The sequence below is a fragment of the Folsomia candida genome, unplaced genomic scaffold, assembly GCF_002217175.1.
Source record: "Folsomia candida strain VU population unplaced genomic scaffold, ASM221717v1 Fcan01_Sc005, whole genome shotgun sequence".
Lineage (NCBI taxonomy): Eukaryota > Metazoa > Arthropoda > Collembola > Entomobryomorpha > Isotomidae > Folsomia > Folsomia candida.
In genome coordinates this window covers 244,078-264,364 of record NW_019091197.1, presented here as the reverse complement: position 1 = coordinate 264,364, position 20,287 = coordinate 244,078, and the positions used below count along the sequence as shown (strand labels likewise).

The 20,287-nt window shown below is 34.8% G+C and overlaps 2 protein-coding genes across 4 annotated transcripts; one reads left to right on the top strand and one right to left on the bottom strand.

The window, feature by feature from the left end:
- The first annotated feature begins 3,208 nt into the window (after window positions 1-3,208).
- Window positions 3,209-7,363, top strand: LOC110849631 (gastrula zinc finger protein XlCGF58.1). 3 transcript variants are annotated; one of them, XM_035851924.1, is made up of 8 exons: window positions 3,209-3,524; window positions 3,612-3,714; window positions 3,856-4,238; window positions 4,519-4,807; window positions 5,217-5,762; window positions 6,094-6,396; window positions 6,477-6,555; window positions 6,874-7,363. In XM_035851924.1, exons 3-8 carry the CDS (start codon window positions 3,866-3,868, stop codon window positions 7,165-7,167), a joined length of 1,884 nt encoding a protein of 627 aa, XP_035707817.1. In that variant the 5' UTR covers window positions 3,209-3,524; window positions 3,612-3,714; window positions 3,856-3,865; the 3' UTR covers window positions 7,168-7,363. The 3 variants fall into 3 exon arrangements, with proteins under 3 accessions (XP_035707817.1, XP_021952751.1, XP_021952750.1); XM_022097059.2 differs by having other exon boundaries at window positions 3,210-3,524; window positions 3,612-3,763; window positions 5,232-5,762; XM_022097058.2 differs by having other exon boundaries at window positions 3,211-3,524; window positions 3,612-3,763.
- A 10,062-nt stretch (window positions 7,364-17,425) lies between these two features.
- On the bottom strand, window positions 17,426-19,295 carry LOC118435580. The gene is made up of 3 exons (XM_035851860.1): window positions 18,773-19,295; window positions 17,677-18,221; window positions 17,426-17,589 (listed from the first exon to the last, which is right to left on the bottom strand). The coding sequence occupies exons 1-3, from the start codon at window positions 19,293-19,295 to the stop codon at window positions 17,509-17,511; spliced, it is 1,149 nt and encodes a 382-aa protein (XP_035707753.1). The 3' UTR covers window positions 17,426-17,508.
- Between the last annotated feature and the right edge of the window lie 992 nt (window positions 19,296-20,287).

Genomic DNA, 20,287 nt, shown 5'->3' with positions numbered 1-20,287 from the left:
AATGGGACAGAAATAAGTCCTGAAAACTGCAAAAGTGCGACCATCGAATGTAACACGTCGGACGACCATTGCAACAATATTTGAATTATGGCGTGATTATGCAGGGTTTCACGGGCATAACTGTGGATCCAGAATCTGTGCGAAATACGATCCATATTCGCGATATTATCCTGAATTAGAAAGGCTGCTATTGGTCCCCCGGAGATAAATATGGCGAAAAGGCGACACATTTGAAGGAATGCGATCAGTGTTAGCACTGGACGAAGGATGGACATGAAGACAAATTTTAGCAGGGGAAAAGGTGTCCAGTATTTTGTAAGTAATTGTTGAAACTGGAATAGCGGGCCGAGTTCGGAATGTAGGAGAAAACCAGCGAAAATATAGATGCCCAACGTTGTAACGACGGAGATAAGTGCAGATCCCAAAAAATCAAGCTTCATAAGATCTACGATTAATTTGAGTCGGAATTAAATAATTAGGATTTTCAAGTTGAGTCGTCAAAATGTCATAGGTGTGTGTATGGTTTGATTTTTTTTATATAACTCTGAAATTGAAAATAAGCTTCCCCTGCAAGTTAAAATTAGCTAATTTTAAAAAATAAGCAATAATTTTGATACAAAGTTTCGTCCATAGCAATATTTTCGAAGTGCTCAAATAATGGGGACAACTCGCTTCCATATCCAGGTGAAATTTTTATTCTAGACCCTTCACAAAAGTGACATTCCAGACTTCCTTACCACATTTTTTTCGCCGTTTATCCATCTCGATGACACAGTTTATCAATCCAACTAATTTGTATCTCAGTGTCGCAGTTATTAGTTCTGCCAGAAGGAACATCACACTCATCAATGTGACTAAAAGTAACAGCATGACGTGTCCCAGGGGAATGTACAGCAGGCCGAATAATCTGAAAATGGCGAGAACCATGCAAGGTGCAAAAGTGGATAGGAACACGATAACAATTGAACAGAGGTAAGGCCACATTTTAAGTGAGACTCGATTAAACTCAAATTTTCTGTTTTTAGCGTCATACTCGATTGGATTGGTGGGCATAAAGTGGAACAAAATGCTAAAGCGATCCAGCGATCGCCACATTAAAGGGGTGATAATCATGGCGAATAATAATGGTGAATCGAGAAAGGTTTGCAAGATTTGAATACTTTGTTAAAAATGCTTTACTAGGGACTTACATAGGTGTGTTGTCATGTATTTATTGCACTATTCTGACCAGCACGGGCTTCTTCAAAAATAGAATTTAAAGCAATTAAGTACATATACATATGTAGAATTAATTATAATTACTTTTCATGATTTCAGCTTGAATAAATTATTTGCTGGTATGTTGGTTTGATTAAATTTGTTTGAAGCAAATTGCTGACATTACAGTCCAATCAAGCATTTTAAAAAAATCTTGGCAGGGGGGTCGTGCACGTAGTGCGGTAGGAATCTGATGCCAAATCTTAGGGCATCCTACGTTAATTGTTTACAATTGGTCGGCAAAATGAAGCGGGATATTGGCCAAATCTCTCCGAAAGTCGGTCACGTACTTTGTCCATTTTCATGCAAAGGTGTAATAGCCTAAACAAATTGTGATATTCGGAATATCACAAATTATGTAGGCTATTATTATGCCCGGAATATCATATTCCGGTCAGATGTAGACGAATTCGCCGCAGGTATAAATTTACATACGCCCCGGCCCCGGTGACGAAAAATTAGATTTCTTGTCCCTTCAACTCTTGGATTCTGCGCAGCCGAAAAATCATCGAAATTGGCGTCGAAAATTGGTTGGGGTTGACCTCCGACTCCTTTATAATCAGATACCTTAAATATCTGTTTTCCTAACCTGATATTGATCTTATGTGCATAAATACTTCCAGTTTTTACCTTTATGTAAATATGCTTATCTATGCTGACTTCGCTTATCTATGCTGACTATGAATTCATACAATCTAAAGTTTAGATTCTAAATTGGCTACAGCAACACCCAAGAAAATTATTTTGTGCAATTGTGCACAATATGCCTGTGCTGGTTCAAGGAAGACCGGCATGCATGCCGGTAAAAACTTAATTGGCAATTAACCTTTGAATTATGAGTAGCATTTGGAAAATTTTAAAGGAAATATGACCCGTTTTTTAAATAAGAATATCTGTCCTACCTATACGCACAATTATTATAAAAATCACCTTTCGATGTTCCTAAACTTTGCTTGTAATAAATTAGCTTTCTTAAACTTAAGTACATAACGGACACATTGGTCTAACTAGAATAACAGAGTTCAACCAAATTTGTCGACTTTTATATAACTGCGTTTGCTTAAAATAATAAAACCTGTGGCAAATTGCATTTTTCATCAATGCATGGCGAGATTATTAAATAATTATATGGTATGGAATTACCTACTGTATAGATTATAAAATAAATAGGAAGAATTGTTATTTCCTTAGTTAAGTAATATAGCCGAAAATTATGTGTATGTACTGCACCTTTGTACGATTTATTCAAACGCTACTACATAAATATGAAATGAACAACTATTAGTCATTAATATTTTAATTTTAGAGTATTGCATAACGCAAATCGGTATAAGCAAACCGAAAAATTCTACGAGAATCGTAAAAGACGACCCTGGTGAATCATACAGTATGATTCATACTGATAAGTTGTTACCTTCCTATTTACATGTACATATGCATACATACATACATTCAAACAGTCACCAATTATTATGATAACGGTAAGATATTTTGAAATTTTTACCATAAAAGTAGATTATGGCGTAGTATAATTATGTAATAAAAGAAAGAAATTTAAAGAATGAGCACATGGTTAATTTTCAAATTTAAAATTGTAACCTACTCGCCGTGTTAGCCTAGCTTCGATTCTTCTTTGCTCGCTGAGGAACACGGAGCCCAAGAGCTGAAGAGAAGCACGGATAAAGTACTCGACAAAGCGACGACGACCGTCTCACCTCAGATAAATAAATTGTATTATTCATGAAAATGAAAATATGTTTCCTAAAAAAAGACACTAAAATATTTGTACACAGAAATTTTGTAGCATTTTCAGGATATACAAAATGTTTATGGGAAAGTTCATATATATTCTAAAACTATTGTGATAGATATTTGCATAGGAAAGGGAATAAAAAGAGCAATGTCATATTATCTATTTATTTATATTTGTTCTGTAAATACTTTTACTAGGTAAAATTTGCCAAAATTATGTCGATTGTATTCAATTTTTTATGATTTCATTAAATGATAGGGTTTTATGCAATTTCGCAAAGTTTTATGTATATATGAAACAAAGTTTCTTTCAAAAACGAGATTTAGGTTGGATTTTTACTACAGCTCAAAGTCAGCTGCTTGTGATTCGTGTTGTTATTTTTTGTTTATGTACAGCTTAAACTTTCAATTACAATAAAAATTTGCTCTGGTGAATAATTTAAAAAGAACCATTTTTTCCAAAACATCGTTAAAAGTGAAACTTCTTATTGAAATAATTTGCAATTTCGATTAAAGTAAGAAATTAGGTGTAGTCACAAAGTTAATTCACATATTAAGTGACATTTTTTTCGTGGGGTTTACATTTAATTTCATAATTTCAGGTGAATGTGATTCGAAATATGCAACCATTGGGGAAACAATTTTGACAAGATCTAATCAATTCGCTTCGCTCAGTCCTTTGAGGCAACTTTTTTTGTAAAATCCGTAAGTTTAATAAAAACTTTTACAAAATAAAAGGACGCCCTTGATCTGAGTAAGTTTACGAAAATTTGTAAGCTAATTTATCAGCTAATTTGCGAATGCTCCCATTATTTTGTAAATTCTTATGGGATTTGTACCTTGCAGATTTTCCACTATGGCGACATATTCCTGTCTCCTATGCTTATCCATTCTGGACAAAGACGTCCGTCCTCCCCCAGCCGACAAATTTTCAATAAAGGCGCAAATTGTCAGACTGTACGACCTGCTCGTCCCCCAACATCGCACTTCCTCCCCCCATCAAACCATTATTGCACAAATCGAGGATTCCGACGGATTCAAACTGTGTCAGACTTGTTTCTTATCGGCGAAAGAGATTGAAAAGATAAAGCAACAGTTATCCCAACTGGAAGACGAGATTGCCAGAAAATTGGAAGGATTGAGGAAAACGGTGTCAAATTCTTTCCTAAAAGATGAAAAGATTGGGGAGAGCTTGCAAAAAATTCGAAAATCGTTACTTTCCTCTACAGGTTTCTATTAAATAATTAGCAAGCCAATTCACGCAGGCCTTGGTGACTTTGTAAAATCCGTAAATTATCTAAACTTACAAAGTTTTACGAAATTTTACAAATATTTCTGAGCAAATTTAGCTTATGTACCAATTTTGTAAACTTTCTCTGCGTTTCTTTATTTTGCAAAAGTTTGTAGAATTATTTTACTAAATTTACGGATTTTACAAAGTTATTAAAGATTGCTTGAATTGCCGCAGTGATTTGTAGAATAATTGCATTGTTTTTTATTTCTTTAAAGACCAAGAAACTGACCAGATTCTCCCCGACTTTAAAGTCAAACAAGAACCGGAAGATGATTCCTTTTTAATTAACAATTATGACGAACAATTCCTCCCAATTCAGGATGATATTCCCTGTCCATCCCCAACCCCCTCTAATCAATCAGATGATAAGGACGACCCACTTTTCCGTTTAGATGAAGCTGGCAACATAAGCGACTCAGCAGACGATGATGATTCCACCAGCAGTGAGGGCGAGAGCGACGAGTCTGATTTCTATATAACACCAGATAACGCTAAAAAAGCCAAGTATGACAGGTTTCATGCTTTTAGAAATGTAGGACTCGATGACTCGTCACCAAAATTCGTCAAATTTAACGTCAAAATTCGTCCAAATTCTGGACGACAATTTTGTACAAAGTCAATTTCGAACAAGTCGTTGTCAATAAAAAACAACTATCAGAAAAATTGTAAATCATCGAAACTGGAAAGTAAGTTTTTTTAAAATTAAGGTAACCCAGTTTCGATGATTTGCAATTTGTCTGATAGTTGTTTTTTATTGACAACGACCTGTTCTACAAAATTGTCGTCCAGAATTTGAAAATAAATTCCCAGGCCGAAGAACTGGTTAAAAATGTGTTAATTTTAACAATTTTGGCGACGAATCTTCGAGTCCATCGAATCGTTAAAGTTAAGATTAAGAAATTATAATTTGTAGAAATAAATCCTCTAGAAAACAACCAACCAAAAGTACAGTCAAATCCGACCCTGACGACAAATCGTCTCCCCCTCCGAAAAAGAAACGTATCAGAATCAGAAAATATGTCCCCAAACCCAAGAAATTTAACGAATCCAGCTACAAATTCTCTTGTGGAGCGTGCCTTTCCAAATTTCGACGGGAGAAACACCTCCGCATCCATTTGCGCCAAGAACACCCAGGTTTTTGCCAATTCCAGTGTCAAATCTGCCAAAACAAGTACGAAACTCAGGGGCTTTTGGACGCCCACATGATCGTGCGACACGAAACTGAGGAGAAATCTTTTTTCTGTACGAAACCCGAATGTCGGAAGGGTTTCACACTGGAGGTCAACTTTGTGAGTCACATGGAGCGACATAAGCTCGAAAAAAGCAAACCCATCGTGTGTACCATTTGTGACGCCAGATTTGCAAATCAGACGTACTTAGAAAAACATAATCCGGTGCATATGACGTGGATTTGTAATTTTTGCGGGATTACGCTCGCAGCAAAAAAATCGTGGCAAAGGTACAAAATAATTTAGAATTTGTTAGGAATTAGGAAAGTTACGAGATTTCAAATTCAAGAAAATTGTAAAATATTTTAATAATTTTATGGATTTACACGATTAATGAGTAATTGAGTAATCGAACATTTCTATCTAACCCAGTAAATTCTGGAAAATTCATGAACTTGTTAATCAAAGTTTCCACAATTTTACAAAAAAAGTCTAAAAAAAAATCTCACAATTCCAAAAAAAATCTGTTACTTTTATTGTATTAGAATAATCGTATACAACTTTTTGCAATTTACTTTGTTGAAAAACCCCGATCTAATATTTGTTTACCGTACTCCCCAGACACGTGCGTACCCACACGGGCGAAAAACCGGTGAAATGTGACCAATGCGAGGAGTCATTTATCGACAAAGCTACCAAAAACGAGCACATGATTCGCCACCACACTTCCGAACAGCACAACTGCTCCGTTTGTGGGAAGGGATTTCCGCTCAAGAGATCGTTAGTCCTCCACGTTCGGAAGGTGCACGAAAACCAGAAAAGCTACGAATGTTCCACATGTGGGGAAAAATTTAAAACGGGGGCATCTCTAAAAGCACACAACATCCGTGACCACAATGCCGAGCCGATAGTTTGTGACGAGTGGTGAATATTATAATTTTCAAAATTTGTTTTGTTAAAAAAATCTGATTGTTTGTGCTAATTTTTTAATTGTTTCTCTTCAGCGGTGCCACTTTTACGGGACTAAGTGGACTCAGAATGCACAAAATTGTTCACAGCGGGATAAGAAAGCACGAATGTCATGTAAATAATTATCTAAATTTGTGTACACTCTTAGAAATCCGGTATTAAAACAACACTAAGCGGTATTCATATATGTATTTTTGACTCTAGCAAAGTGTTATTCATGAGTAATTCCGTGTAGCAATGGCTCGGTATTAAAGTTTTACCATATCGGTAGCAAATTTTTACGGGTTGGTAAGGTAAAATTTTAATACCAAGCGGTAGCAACTTTAATACCGAGAAATCAATACCTGCCTGACTATGCCAGGTTTCTAATAGTGTACTGATTATTTATTTCCTGAATGCATTTCAATCTAACGCTTTTCTTTCATTTTGCAGATTTGTGGGACCCGATTTTTTAACGGTAAAGGCTTAAAAACCCACCTAACATCCCACTCGGACGTTAGAAACCATATCTGCCACACTTGCGGGGCAGGATTCAAGACTAAAATTAATTTAGATCGTCACCTAACCAAAGTGCATAAACTAACATTGGAGAAAATGCGAACCGTTGGAGGACTAAAAAGACCGAGGGCAAAGACAAATCAAACCGGACGTCGTAAGGTTATGCCGACCGAGAACGAAATGATGAATGTTGCTAGATCGAGCAATTTCAATTTTACAATGTTATAAATTAAGCACATGTTTATCCTAAAATTATGTAAATGAGTAAGTAGTATGTATTTAGTAGCCGTTAGTAATAGGTGTACATATGTATGTACTTCACTTTATGTATTCTAATTTTTTCAAGCAAATCCGTGAAATTCCAGCCACGGAGTTTTATACGTAAATAGTTTTTTTGCTAATAAACTAGACGAATTTAATTAGAGATTTGTAGTATGTGCATAAATATGCATTGTATTTTTTTCGGGCATGCATCGTATAATTGGCAAGTTTATCCCATATGTATTTTATGTAAGTAATTTTATACAAAATTTATATGCATGTAATCTTTGATAAATGCTTAACTTCGGGAATTTATTATTAATGTTTTATATGTTACGAGTCTTGAGTTCAGCATACTTCGTGCATTTGTATAAGAAAAAAAATATATGCATGCAAATATGCATTTACAGGTATGTATATATTCACGTGTACATACATGCATAAATATATACATAAATTCTAGCCATTCCCTACTCTCTTTTAATGATTAAAATCATGAGCATTTACGTCTTCACCAATTAGATATTCATTCATTCAGTTCAGGGTACCTAATCCTAAGTGGTATGTATGTTTATCTGGCTGAATTTCAGGTACACACTCGAAACGGATTTCACGGCATGTTTTTAGTACCGATTTAGTGCAGATCGAGTGCAGATTTTCCAGCGCAGAGTCCAACGGGCAGAACAGATGCACGGATCATGTACTTCGCAAAGGGAGGACGACCGTCTCACTTCATACATACGTATGTATCTTCATATGCTCACCGTACATTTTTCATGAAAATATTTAAAACAAAAACAAAACTATAATTATGTAACGTTTTTTATTCGTAACGGCACAAAAATCTGCATATTTGCTTGTATGTAGAAACGTTGTACATACATAATATGTACGTTGTCCTATTATTCTATTCATAAAAAATGTGTGCAAATTTTTTTACAAACAAAACAATTTCAGATTAACCTTCTTACTTATTCTCCACCTTTTTTAAATTAAAATTAGGTTTGGAACTTTTGCAAACCGAATTTACTCTATCATGCATTTTTCATGTTAAATACTTAACTACATAATTAAGAATGTATTTATGTACATATGCACATATGCACAGATAAATCAGAGTGGGGTGGGATTGATTGTAATGTAATTGTATAGTTTGCTTTTGTTACAGAATGCATGCAGTTTATTTTAAGTGTCTGCCATTTCATAATGATTGATTTGATATGTATTTATAGATACAATATGAATAAAAACAATGGTTATGCATTTTATTTTATTGTATGATTTATTTTCAAAAAAACTTACTAACTTTTCAGGTGTGTATAAAGTTTGAAAAAAACAATATTGATTTGTTGTAGTGCATCTATTTTATTTCTTGGTGGTGTAATTTCAACCCGCTAAAATCTCTACATATGTATATAAGCATGCAAAATAGCTATGCAATTTCCTTCTTAATTCGACACAGGTACAAATATTTTAGCACATGGAACCAGGAATCCTGACTCAGGATTTCACTGGGAGTTTTCAGTGTAGGTTTTGCTCAGCAACTTACTTACTCGATCCAGGGTAGCGCAAAGTTCAACGAGTAGAAGAGAAACACGGACAAAGTAATGCACAGATCGACCATTATTGTCTCATATTCTTAAACAAGCTTTAAAATGCGTATGTATTAAAAGTTAGTAACGTGCATAAGGTATAATAATATTCCACCAATTATTCAGTGATTGGTTTCATGTAAAATAAAAATAAATCAACTTGGTCATCAAAGTCTACATTTACATATATGCAACTCAATACTTCGTATTTTAATTAAAAATTTACCGATTTTGTATGATTTTTCGTTAATTTCTAGAAACCAGGTTTCAATGCATAAGCTATTATTTGTTTGTTTCCGAGTGGTAAATTTTAATTCAAACATATTTCATTTACTATACGGTAATGTCCGTTGTTACCACACCCGTGAAGTCATTTATGAATGCACTCCGGTCGGTGATGATTCAATACCACTTCGCTATTTGTGCATACATATGTACATAAATAAGTTCTTGAATAATGCATAACATTGCATACATGCAAGTATTTACTTTTCAATCGTAAGAAGTATTTACACATAATAAAATGGCATGCTTTACCAAATAAGTAATAATTCAATTGTTGTTAAAAATTACTTCTGTGCATTCATATAATTTTGCACATTCAGCATTACACTTACGGACTTTACGGCTTGGTAATAAATTCATTATTAAGTGCACAATGTGCAGTATTTTCAACTTATGTATAACTTTATTATCTAGTTCACCTTTGCATTTTTAGATTAGGTACATTTGTTAACCACCACATGGCAACTACATACATAAGAAGATAAATGAACACAGCCATGCAGTAGTGATATTCATGCAAAAAATATCGCATATGTGCATAAATTCCAGCACGTACATATTTTTGCACACGAAGAATTACCACTTGTACATACGTATTTCACTCACGGCATGTTTTTGTTTTAAGTGTCGATTTTGTGAATAGATAACTTGATGTGGGGTAGCTCAGAGACCAATGGGCAGAACTGAAGCACGGATGAAATACTGGGCAAATCGACGACGAAAACGTCTCATGGTTATTTAGCTCAACATAAATTTAATGCATCAAGCCAATAATACAGGCACATGAAAATATATTTTTACTCACATGGTATTAAAATAATACCAAGCGGTGTTCATACATATTTATGTATATGACTTTAGAAAAGTGGTACTGAGAAGTAACACAGCGCAGTAACAGCTCAGTACAATTTTGCAGTATCTGAATTTTTACGGACCGATATAATTTTAATACCAAACAATAAAATTTTTTAAATATATTGAGAAATAAATACCCAATGTGAATGTGATTGTACCAGATTTCTAATAGTGTATGTGAAAAAGATAACCTTTTAGATATTTATAAATATACTAAAATATGGTCACATTTACATACATACTTGCCATAATTCTTCCTAAAACTGTAACATGATTTACATGATTGATTTTTATTTAAATCGAAAATTAATTTTACTCGATGTTTGTTGAATGGGTAAAAATAAAAAAATTCACGTATGGAAAAAAAGTTACTTGGACGAATAATTACTTCCTTTCTTCCGACAACTGCTAATCACTTCCACAACCATTAGAATAACCCCCAAAGCTATAAAAGCACCGCATATTTCAAACAACTGACCAACCCTCTCATTCAACCCCATCGCCGCCCATTTCCCCTTGATAAGCCCCATCCTCAGGGACTTTCCATATTGAAATTTCATATTCCTATACGTATCCATATAATTTTGCCCCTCCCGCCAAAATTCAACTAACCCCGCTTCTCTCGCCATCTCCAGAAATCTCACAATCTCTTCATACCCATGCCCCTGAACATACGAAGAGTATACCCTATCGAAAAATTTATTTTTCAAAATATGACAAAATTTCCCAGAAACAACCCTACCATACTCAATCTCAACATACCCCCTACCCCTCTTAGACACATCCGTGGCGACCTTATTCCCCGGGTTTTTAAAAGTTTCGAACTTATCGGAAATCGCGGGCCCATACTTTATCGGCAGGTCGAACCCTTTAATCCGCTCGTCGACTAGATGCGACAAATTATAAGTGGCGAAACCGCTCCGAAATTCGTTCAAGTTTGCGTGGCCCTTCATCTCGGCGGGATTTTCGGTCGGCCAAAACATTCGGTATCCCCTCGAAACGAAGAGCTCCTTAAGGTCGGCGATGTGCGGGGATGGTTTCACCGTGATATCGGTGGTTATCATGGATTCGTACAAGTTGGTGAGAAAAAACGCGAGAAATGCGAGATTTAAATGAACTCGAATATTGAATTCTCGGGTCGCAGATTGCCTCAGAGTTAGCGCTATGATGTTGAAGAAATTGGCGGCAAATTTAAAAATTTTACCAGACCGAAATAAAATCCATCCCGACATTAAACTGGTTATCAGGGTGCACAGCAAGTAAGGCAGTCAGACTGAGAGGCTAAATGGTGCGAGCCAATATGTAAATGAGCCAATTTCAAAGGTCCGTTCCTTTTCGCAGTAGAGCAGGAAATACCCCTGGTACGGATGGATGAAAGGGGCCGAATTCTTGGTGACCTTTTTGTACTGGATGATAAAAGAAGTTTGGGTAAGATAAGTGGTAATATTTGGGGAGGTTTTGTCCCCTTGGAGATAAGATATGATCTCGTGATCGGTGCTTATCATGGATAAGATGAAATTGAAGTGGGCTTGTGCCGTGGAGTAGAAGCGGAACGACCAGCCGCAGTTCTTGAAGCGGAATTGGGACTCGCAAAGCTCGTGGGAATATCCTTGCGCGCCGATGGGAGCTCCTTGAAAATTGACGCGGGAATTTTGATTTTTGGAAATTTTGTCGATTTTTAAGAATGGTTCGGGACAAAAGTAGCAGAGCTGGAATTTTTCTTGAAACGAGGCGGTGAGAATGTCGTAATTCGAAAGGAAATAAATGTTTGCGTTAAAGTTGAAAAATTGAAGCATTTTTTCATATGTGAATTTCCATTCTGATTTTTTCGAGTAAAATAAGAAACTACATATGTTGGGTTTAAAAGATGATTCAGTTTTTCCTAAGAAATTAAAAATATCAGTTAGATTTTGTAAGAAAATGTGATACGTTTCCTGAAATGATGAATATCGGACAACTTTACGAATTGGACTAAACTTATTTTCAGAGAGATTTGAGAAACTTATGGTCGGGTGAGAACGGTCAATTTGTAGGATATCAATTTGGGAACTGTTAAAATTATGAGTGATCGAAAGTGGGTTAGCTAATGTAAAAGTTCCTAAAAATATGGTATAATGGGTGAAAACTGATAAAAACATTTTTATGTATTTTTAAGTGTTTAAGAAAGCTATGTATGTACATATGTGGACGTAAAAAATAAATATGAATATTGTATGTAGATAGATATGCATGCAAATGGAGAAAGTGCTCACGATTAACACGATCACGATTTGATTTAAACCTTTATTCACGTGTTAATAGTTATCAGTTTACAAAACTGGTTTAAAAACTATGACACAAGTAGATAAAACTATATATTTAACCTAAAAAATATCTAATGGACTCAATAACAATATTGGTCGTCACGTGCATTAATGATATGTTCACGGACGGCTTGTACATATTTGTTGTAGCTCAAGTTTGGGTCCCAATCGCGTGGGAGTTTGTTCCATAACTTGGTCGCGCGATAATTTATGGATTTTTGAGCAAAGTTACATGATGTTACAGTTAAGAGTGGCCAAGAACGTCTAATTGCGGAGGAACTTATTTGGTCTTGGAGGTGTTTAAAAGCGTACTTATACAGAAATAAATCACGACGCTCTCGTATTGTCAAAAGGTTACACTTACATAACAACTCATTTATCTTTATCGCTTGCTTATTGATTTTAAAGCGTGAATGTTTCTTATGTCGAAATTTTTTTGCAAGGGAGGGAAACATGAATTTGACAAGGAAGGAGTTTACTTTATGTTGTATTGAATCGAGTTGGGCATCAGTCTGAATGGCCCAGATATCAATACAAAAGTCCATAATCGAGTGAATATGGCTGTTAATCATAATGGCCATGACTTTATCGGTCAGGTGCCGCTTTAAACCGTGTAGATAACCTAAACTCTGAGAAACTTTCTTAGTAACAGCATTAAAATGATCACGAAAGTTAAGGTTAGAGTCTAACATTACACCGAGGTATTTGAACGTATGTACATATTCTATCGATTGGCCGTTGTTTAACAGAATTGGGGAGGTAAACTCAGGAGGGATTACACAGTTGGGTTTACAAAATATTTGGAACTTAGTTTTGGTATAATTAATTGATAGGTTGTTATCATCATACCACTTTTGCACCGCGTTTGCCTGGTCAATAATGATTTTCATCATAACATCTAAATCTTGACCGGCGATGTAGATTACCAGATCATCAACATAGAGTAAGAACGGAATGGTGATGATCTTATTTATGTCGTCTTGATAGGCTGAGTAATACAAACCACTACCCGCTGCCCCTTGAACTACACCCGTTGGATTATTAAAATATTGATCATCATCCTTAAACTTAAAGCATCTATGATTCATGTAGTTATACAGAGTACTAATATATGTAGGGTTTAGTTTAAACTGAGACATTAATTTCTTAATCAACAATGACCTATCTAGGCTATCGAAAGCAGAACGGGCATCATAATAAATCGCAATACATTTACCATTCTTAACATCAAGTGCTGAATATATATAGTTAGTAAATTCAGAAAGAGCAGTTTGACAAGAGTGTTTTTTTCTACAGCCATGCTGTTGCTTGCAAAGTTTTGAGTCAATTCTAAAACATAATCGTGTATATAATAATCGTTCGAAAATTTTACAATATATATTTATCATTGATATCGGTCGGTAACTAGAGGGAGAATGTTTTTTCCCTTTTCCTTTGTAGATTGGTACAGTAATAGTGGAACGGAAAGCTTGAGGTACCGTACAGAGATTCAGGATCATATTAAATAAAACCATTAATTGTAAAGTTACAGTTTGCTTACATCGTTTTATAATGGAAAGAGGTACATACATATTTGAGGGACTATCTTTCACAGTGTCAGAAATCGCTTTTTCTACCTCACAAAGGGTTACAATAGTGGATTCATTCAGATTATCATTCTCAAAATTAGCAAAATAATCCGTCATCTGTTCATTTAAATCTTTTTCAGGAATCGCTCTAACTGAATTAACGACGAATTGATTTGCTAAAACAAGATTAACTTCCTTAACGGTAGAAACTAATGTGTTATTGGAAGGGTTAATTAATTTACATATACTCATACGTTGCTTTTTACGAAACCCATTTAACTGATTAACATGATTCCACAAAGAAACCGTATTTTTCTCATTCTCGGTAAGTTTTTCTGAGAAATACAACTTTTTTGCGTTATTTATACTTGTATTATATAAATTACGAGCGCAACGGTACTTACATATATCAGGATAAGCTTGAGTACGATCACGAATTATTCTTAGTTTATCTCTATTTTTACGTAGTACAGCGTAAGCAGAATACCAAGGGTTCCATTTTGCTTTAACAAATCTAGATTTCAGTGGGGCATACTTGTCTAGTAAAGATAAGAAATATAAATTATATCTATTAAATTCTATGTCAATATCACTAAAATAATTAAACTTAAAGGAAATTAGTTCAGAGTCAAGTGCTTCAAAGTCACAGTTCGTATAACATCTATAATAGGTTTTGACTGGGTAATATTTAGGTTTAGAGGTTTTACGAATTACATACACAAGGTCATGATCAGAACATGTATGGGACAGATGACCGGCTGAAGTAAAATGAAGTTTTTTACTAACGTAAGCGTGGTCAAGGAGAGAGAGTCCTTTAAAAGTTGGTCCGTGTATGAGTTGTGAAAGTTGGAATTCTTTCGCTGCATTTAGCAATGAGAAAGAATCAGAGTCTCTTTTGTGTAAGTCAAGGTTAAAATCACCAACAATAATGTAGTCGTTGGTGAGAGAAAGGAGAAAGCAATTCAATTCATGAAAATAGGAAACAAGTTTACTAGTAGTGACCGACGGGTGACTGTAAACTACTGCGACCAAGAAAGCTTTGTCCGGGCAGTAACTAATTTTTAGAATATAATGTTCGGAATTGAAATTAGTCACAATAGGGCAGTCAACAATTTCATAAGTAAAACAATTTTTTAAATAAACTACAATACCTCCTCCTTTCTTTACACGGTCTTGGCGAAGGAGAAAATAATTCGGAATGATGTATGTTCCGTTAATGTCAATATGAGGGTCAAGTTTTGATTCAGTAATGGCAAACAGGTCGATGTTACTAGCACAAAGGGAAACAGAAATATCATTAATCTTATTTCTTAAACTATTAAGGTTTTGGTGTGCTAATTTAAAACCACGCAAATCATTTATAAAATTGAGCGGGTGTGGTGAAGGTGTAGCAGTCGAATGTGGAGTGGGGTCGACGCGAGGCGTTGAGACGACGTTGGACGAAGGCGGGGAAGAAGGAGGCTCCAATAAAGATTGGCATGATAATAAGGTTGACGTACTGAGGAAGTCCGGTCCAATGAGGCAGGATCCGTTACGAATGTGTAATGTACAGTTAGGACAAACCCAATTAGGTAGAACATTAGCACGAGTGTAACCTTTTTCCGGTATTCTTACATTTTTATGGCATATACGGTGATGTTTTTGCTCACACGAGTTGCAGATGAATGTCAGTTGTTGTTGTCTGATGGGCAGATGACATGTTTCACATAAAGTTCCAGTCATCATCAATCAAATTTCCATGCGGTGATCCAGTCCATCTCCGGAAGAATATGAGAGAAAACTTTTTTAGGAGATGTATAGCAAAAAGGGGAAGATGTCAATAATTAAATAATGAATTAATTGACTTGCCGGGCCTTGCCGGGCGGGTATGGTTACTGCTGTAGAGGTGTATTACGCACCAAGCAGAACCACACCCAGTGGCTTTTTTCCAAAAGAGGGGCTGTCGAAATTCTTATCCCCCAGAATGAATGGATGTTACGTTGCAGTCCAATCCTACAGAAGATTGGGAAGGGGAGAGTCAACTAGGCAGGAAACGAGGGGAGTCCAGTTGATGTGGAGTAGGTAGCACCAAAAACACGGCAAAAGGACGGTCAGCCACGGTCAAGATGAAAACCTTCATCTACCACTGTCGAAATGGGTTTATTGGAAAAAGTTGACACAGATTGCATAGTTGGGAGTGCCCAGGAACTCACAAATTTTTGCAAAACAAAATAATCGAGACAGAGTAAATACGTATCTGTCCACCAGCTGGAAGAGCATACGAAGCTGGATAATTGGGAGAAAGTGGCATGAATAATTTACATATTTGCAAGACAAACCTAATTTCCTGTGTTACATACATATCTGCAGAGCTGGGAAAATCTAGATTAAAATAATCAAGATTAAGATTAAGATTAAGAATAATTAATCTTAATCCATAATTTTAATTAAGAAATTTGATCGTATTAATCAATAATTTTAATCTTAATCTCACAAGTCAATTTAATTAATTTAATTTTTAATCTTTAATCTTTGAATCTTCGACTTTAATTTTAATCACGATTAATATTATGATTACCATCTGTTACTCGACTGTCGACTCCTTGTAAATCTCTAAATTTCAACGCACGATCGTCTTTCAACACTGGAACCATTTTTAAAAATCAAAACAATTCTAAATTTCTGACAGGTTCCCTTCTTTGAAAGGAACGTTATTTAAAACTGTATTCTTTAAAAAGATTAAGAAATTTGCTGTCATTAAAAAAATTAATTTAATTTAAAAAATTAAGAGTTATTATTTTTTGAAATTTAAAAACGCGTTGCATTTGAGGTGAGACTAATTTTTACTCGTATTACAAGTTATTGTATTCGCCTTAAATTTAGCTGATAAAAGTTTAATAATTTTGAATAACAATTTTGAAGCACCGATGCTTCATACTTTTCTCAAATTTTAGAATTTATGATATAATATCGATGTAAACTATAAAAAACGGCGATAAAATAAAATAATTCTTAATTATTATTATTAATCTAGATTAATTAATCTTTAATCTTTAATCTGTGTCATAAAAGTAGATTAATTTAATCTTAATAATTTAATTTAGTAGCGGAAGAATAATTTTAATCTTAATCTTAATCTCTGATTCGGGGATTTTTAATCTCAAATCTTAATTTTTAATCTCGAAACTCATTAATTTCCCAGCTCTGCATATCTGCACTTTGCTTACATATAAACATATTTATGTATATGATGAAATTGTCAATCGGAAATGGAAATAAGACCCCATTAACAATATCAACTGCTCACAAACTGTACTTCTCAACTCAATAAGTACAGCTCGTGCAGGTGCGGTGCAATAAGTTACTTATTTACCAAAAAAAAACATTCATTAAAGAGGAAGATTCCATTCGTGCCACCCAATTAATTAAGCAACGTATGTATTACGAACAAATGACGCTCATTGTTCTTGGAATTTGCATACATATGTACATACATATGTAATATGTATGTATATCTCGGTTGTATATGAGAGATGTTCAATAACTTTTGGAATAATGGGTGTAACCAAATGCATTAGTTTACTAATCATTACTACATAAATAGGTGTATACATATGTATATTTATTATGGGTTATTGAGATTTTCAACACAAGGCTACTTACAATTGCTTCATAAAATTATTATCTGTTTTAAATATTTATTAAATAATCACAGGCGAAGGGGTTTCATTTTGCGTTTACTACTGCCCTGTCCCCATTTTGAAACTGCATCAGTACAATCAAATTTGTCATGACTGTTCCAACAATCTGGAAATTATTCATTAAAAAGTTATGTACCCCATGCAACCAACTCAGTAATATCGCTTGATCAAAAGCTATATATGTACAGCTTACCGGTGTAATTAGGCCTAGATTCACTCTAAAATAGTCCGTGTCCAGGGAAATCTTGGCTAACTGGGGGCGATAAGGTTTTAGCAAATAAGCGCCACAAAATGCGCCACCCTCTCCAAATCCATGGTCACAAGTTTTAATAAAATCGCCACTTTTACCCTCCAGTTGGGACCCCTTCGTGCAAATAGTGAAGAGCAGGTAGCAATATGCCAGGACCGTGAAAACATCGGAGATCGTTCCCCGGACCGTGGCGAAGGGGGTGGTAGGACTTGTCGCTACAAAATAGGCGCAAAATACGATCCGCATCACGCTGTGGGCCACATCGATGACGATGCAGGTTCCAAAGACCCGTACGAACGAGGAAACGTTAGCGCTTAATCGGTAATACAATTGGATTCGGGCGTCGACCACGGTAAAGTTAGACGCCCTTAATTCGCACAATATTTCCAAGTACCAATTGAGGAAATATGTGAGGAGGAAGGGAAAAATGGCTTGGATGTAGCCCAGCGTGGGGGGAAGCACTATCATCAGGCTCGATATCAGGGACGCTGGAAACAAATATAATTTCAGCATTATAATGGAATAACTCATGGATTTTTAGATAGGATTTACCCCTTGTCTAATGTCTTTAAATGCAAATTTCTAAAATGGCATGAATTTCGTGCGTTTTGAGGTAAATGTAGCGTTTGATACTTTAATATGAAGTTGATTTTTGGTGCAACAAAACGATTGATTAAAAATTGAAGAAATTTAGAAATTTGACAAAATGGCAAATGAGTTAGCAATTTTCGAATTTTTGCAGTTTATTTACATTAAAGTAACAAAAGTTTCATTTTACTCATACATATGTGTATGAAATTGCTATAATTTTAGAACGTTCCATGTAAAGACATTGAATGGGGGTAAAGTGAGATTCTATGTATGCAACCTTAATGTATAAGATTGAAAAATTACTTCACAATGGCAAGCTATCGAGTTGAAATAAACGTGAAAAAAATCTTTAAAATCCTGTTTAAAAGATACTTGCCGAAATATTGTTAGAACTTCCTACTTGTATTTAAATATATATATATTTACATAATTGTAAATTAGTGTGTACCTCCTTTCACTGGATTTACTAGGTATCCTTCCCACATGTCAGCAATGAATGCGATGCATGATAAATAGAGCAAGATCAACTCGAGACGTAATCTTATTTCATATCTGTTCCTTCTTGCCGGACCAGTTTCTGCTACTTTTTCAGGACTATTGGTTTTAAGAGAAAAAGTTGAAAATGTTTCCAACAAGCTGATAAATTCACGATAAAATTGTGACAGTTCTTCCCTCCTAAGAAAAAGTGTGAATCGAACAAAAATGACGGCAAAAATGTGTACCGCCCCTTTAATTAGGATGGTAGAGTAGAACGTGCTTGACACTAGTTGTCGGCCCCCCCTCGTCGTAGCCCCCTTTATCGACTGCTCTTCACACAAGAAGGGTACGAATATGAAAATATTCCCAACCCCAAAAATACAGAATGCTAGGGTTGACACGATTGGGAGAAAGTTTACAATTTTACGACGACTTCCATTTGGTATTGGAAAGTAGCCCAAGATTTGAGACACGCGAAGAACATTGGTGCACATTTTGAGTGACAAATTTTAAATGCACTTCGGTTTGAAGGTTTCGTCAAGTAGGGAATTTTGGCTATGATGGTAGTCATGTAAGGTTGCAATTTATCAAACTAAGGGAACGAATTTAGGTTATTCAATTACGTAATGAGTGAGTTATTTATGGAACAAATTAAGAGAACAATTTAGGTTATTCAGTTATTTAAATAAATGCACCAAATAAAATACATATTTGGAACTACGATTAGTAAAATTGGTATTGAAGTATATAGGTACTTATATTTTATTACGTTGCTGGTGGTGCTGGCAGGTACATATGCTTAATGGCCTTTTCAGCAGCATTAGTGATATTAAGTATGTAAATAGGTATGCATGTACATAAATATGCTTCTTTGTATGGCAATTTCTGACACAACATTTTTACTCAATTCATGATTTAATTTTCGAGTGTAAGATTAGAGAATATTTTTTATTTAATCAAGAAGATAATTTGATGTCTGATTATTCCCTTCAGAACCACGTACTTATTTAAACATATCTCAACCAGCGAAAATTTAATATTAAGTAGTTTTTGTAAAACGAATTTAAAACTGCGTTAGAATACTAGTATTTAAACAATGAATACATTGGCAAATATTTGTTAAAATCTTGTAATAAACGTACGTAAGTATGTATCTTATACATTTAAGTCATTATCTTCTTCTCACAAAATTGCGATTGTGTGTGTAATCCATAAGACAACATGTTAACTTATGTGAGAAGTTCATTCTTCATTATGAACGCAATTCGTAACTCGTGTCTTGTCCCCATTTTGAAACTGCATCAGTACAATCAAATTTGTGATGACGGTTCCAACAATCTAGAAATTATGCATTAAAAATCATATACATATTGTTGCAGCCCATTAATAATATAACTCGATCAATTAAAAACCAAATTCATACACTCTTTGAAATCCAGTAAAAAAATAATACCCTCTGTATTCATGCATGACTTTATCAAAATTG

What these genes read in the sequence shown, in the direction of transcription:
- LOC110849631 (XM_035851924.1), top strand. Translation starts at nt 3,866, where the DNA reads ATGGCGACATATTCCTGTCTCCTATGCTTATCCATTCTGGACAAAGAC. An exon ending in GCAAAAAAATCGTGGCAAAG is followed by an intron (nt 5,763 to 6,093) that starts GTACAAAATAAT and finishes CGTACTCCCCAG; the next exon opens with ACACGTGCGTACCCACACGG. An exon ending in CCGATAGTTTGTGACGAGTG is followed by an intron (nt 6,397 to 6,476) that starts GTGAATATTATA and finishes GTTTCTCTTCAG; the next exon opens with CGGTGCCACTTTTACGGGAC.
- LOC118435580 (XM_035851860.1), bottom strand. Translation starts at nt 19,295, where the DNA reads ATGTGCACCAATGTTCTTCGCGTGTCTCAAATCTTGGGCTACTTTCCA. An exon ending in AGTAAATCCAGTGAAAGGAG is followed by an intron (nt 18,222 to 18,772) that starts GTACACACTAAT and finishes ATTTGTTTCCAG; the next exon opens with CGTCCCTGATATCGAGCCTG. An exon ending in ATCTAGGCCTAATTACACCG is followed by an intron (nt 17,590 to 17,676) that starts GTAAGCTGTACA and finishes AATAATTTCCAG; the next exon opens with ATTGTTGGAACAGTCATGAC.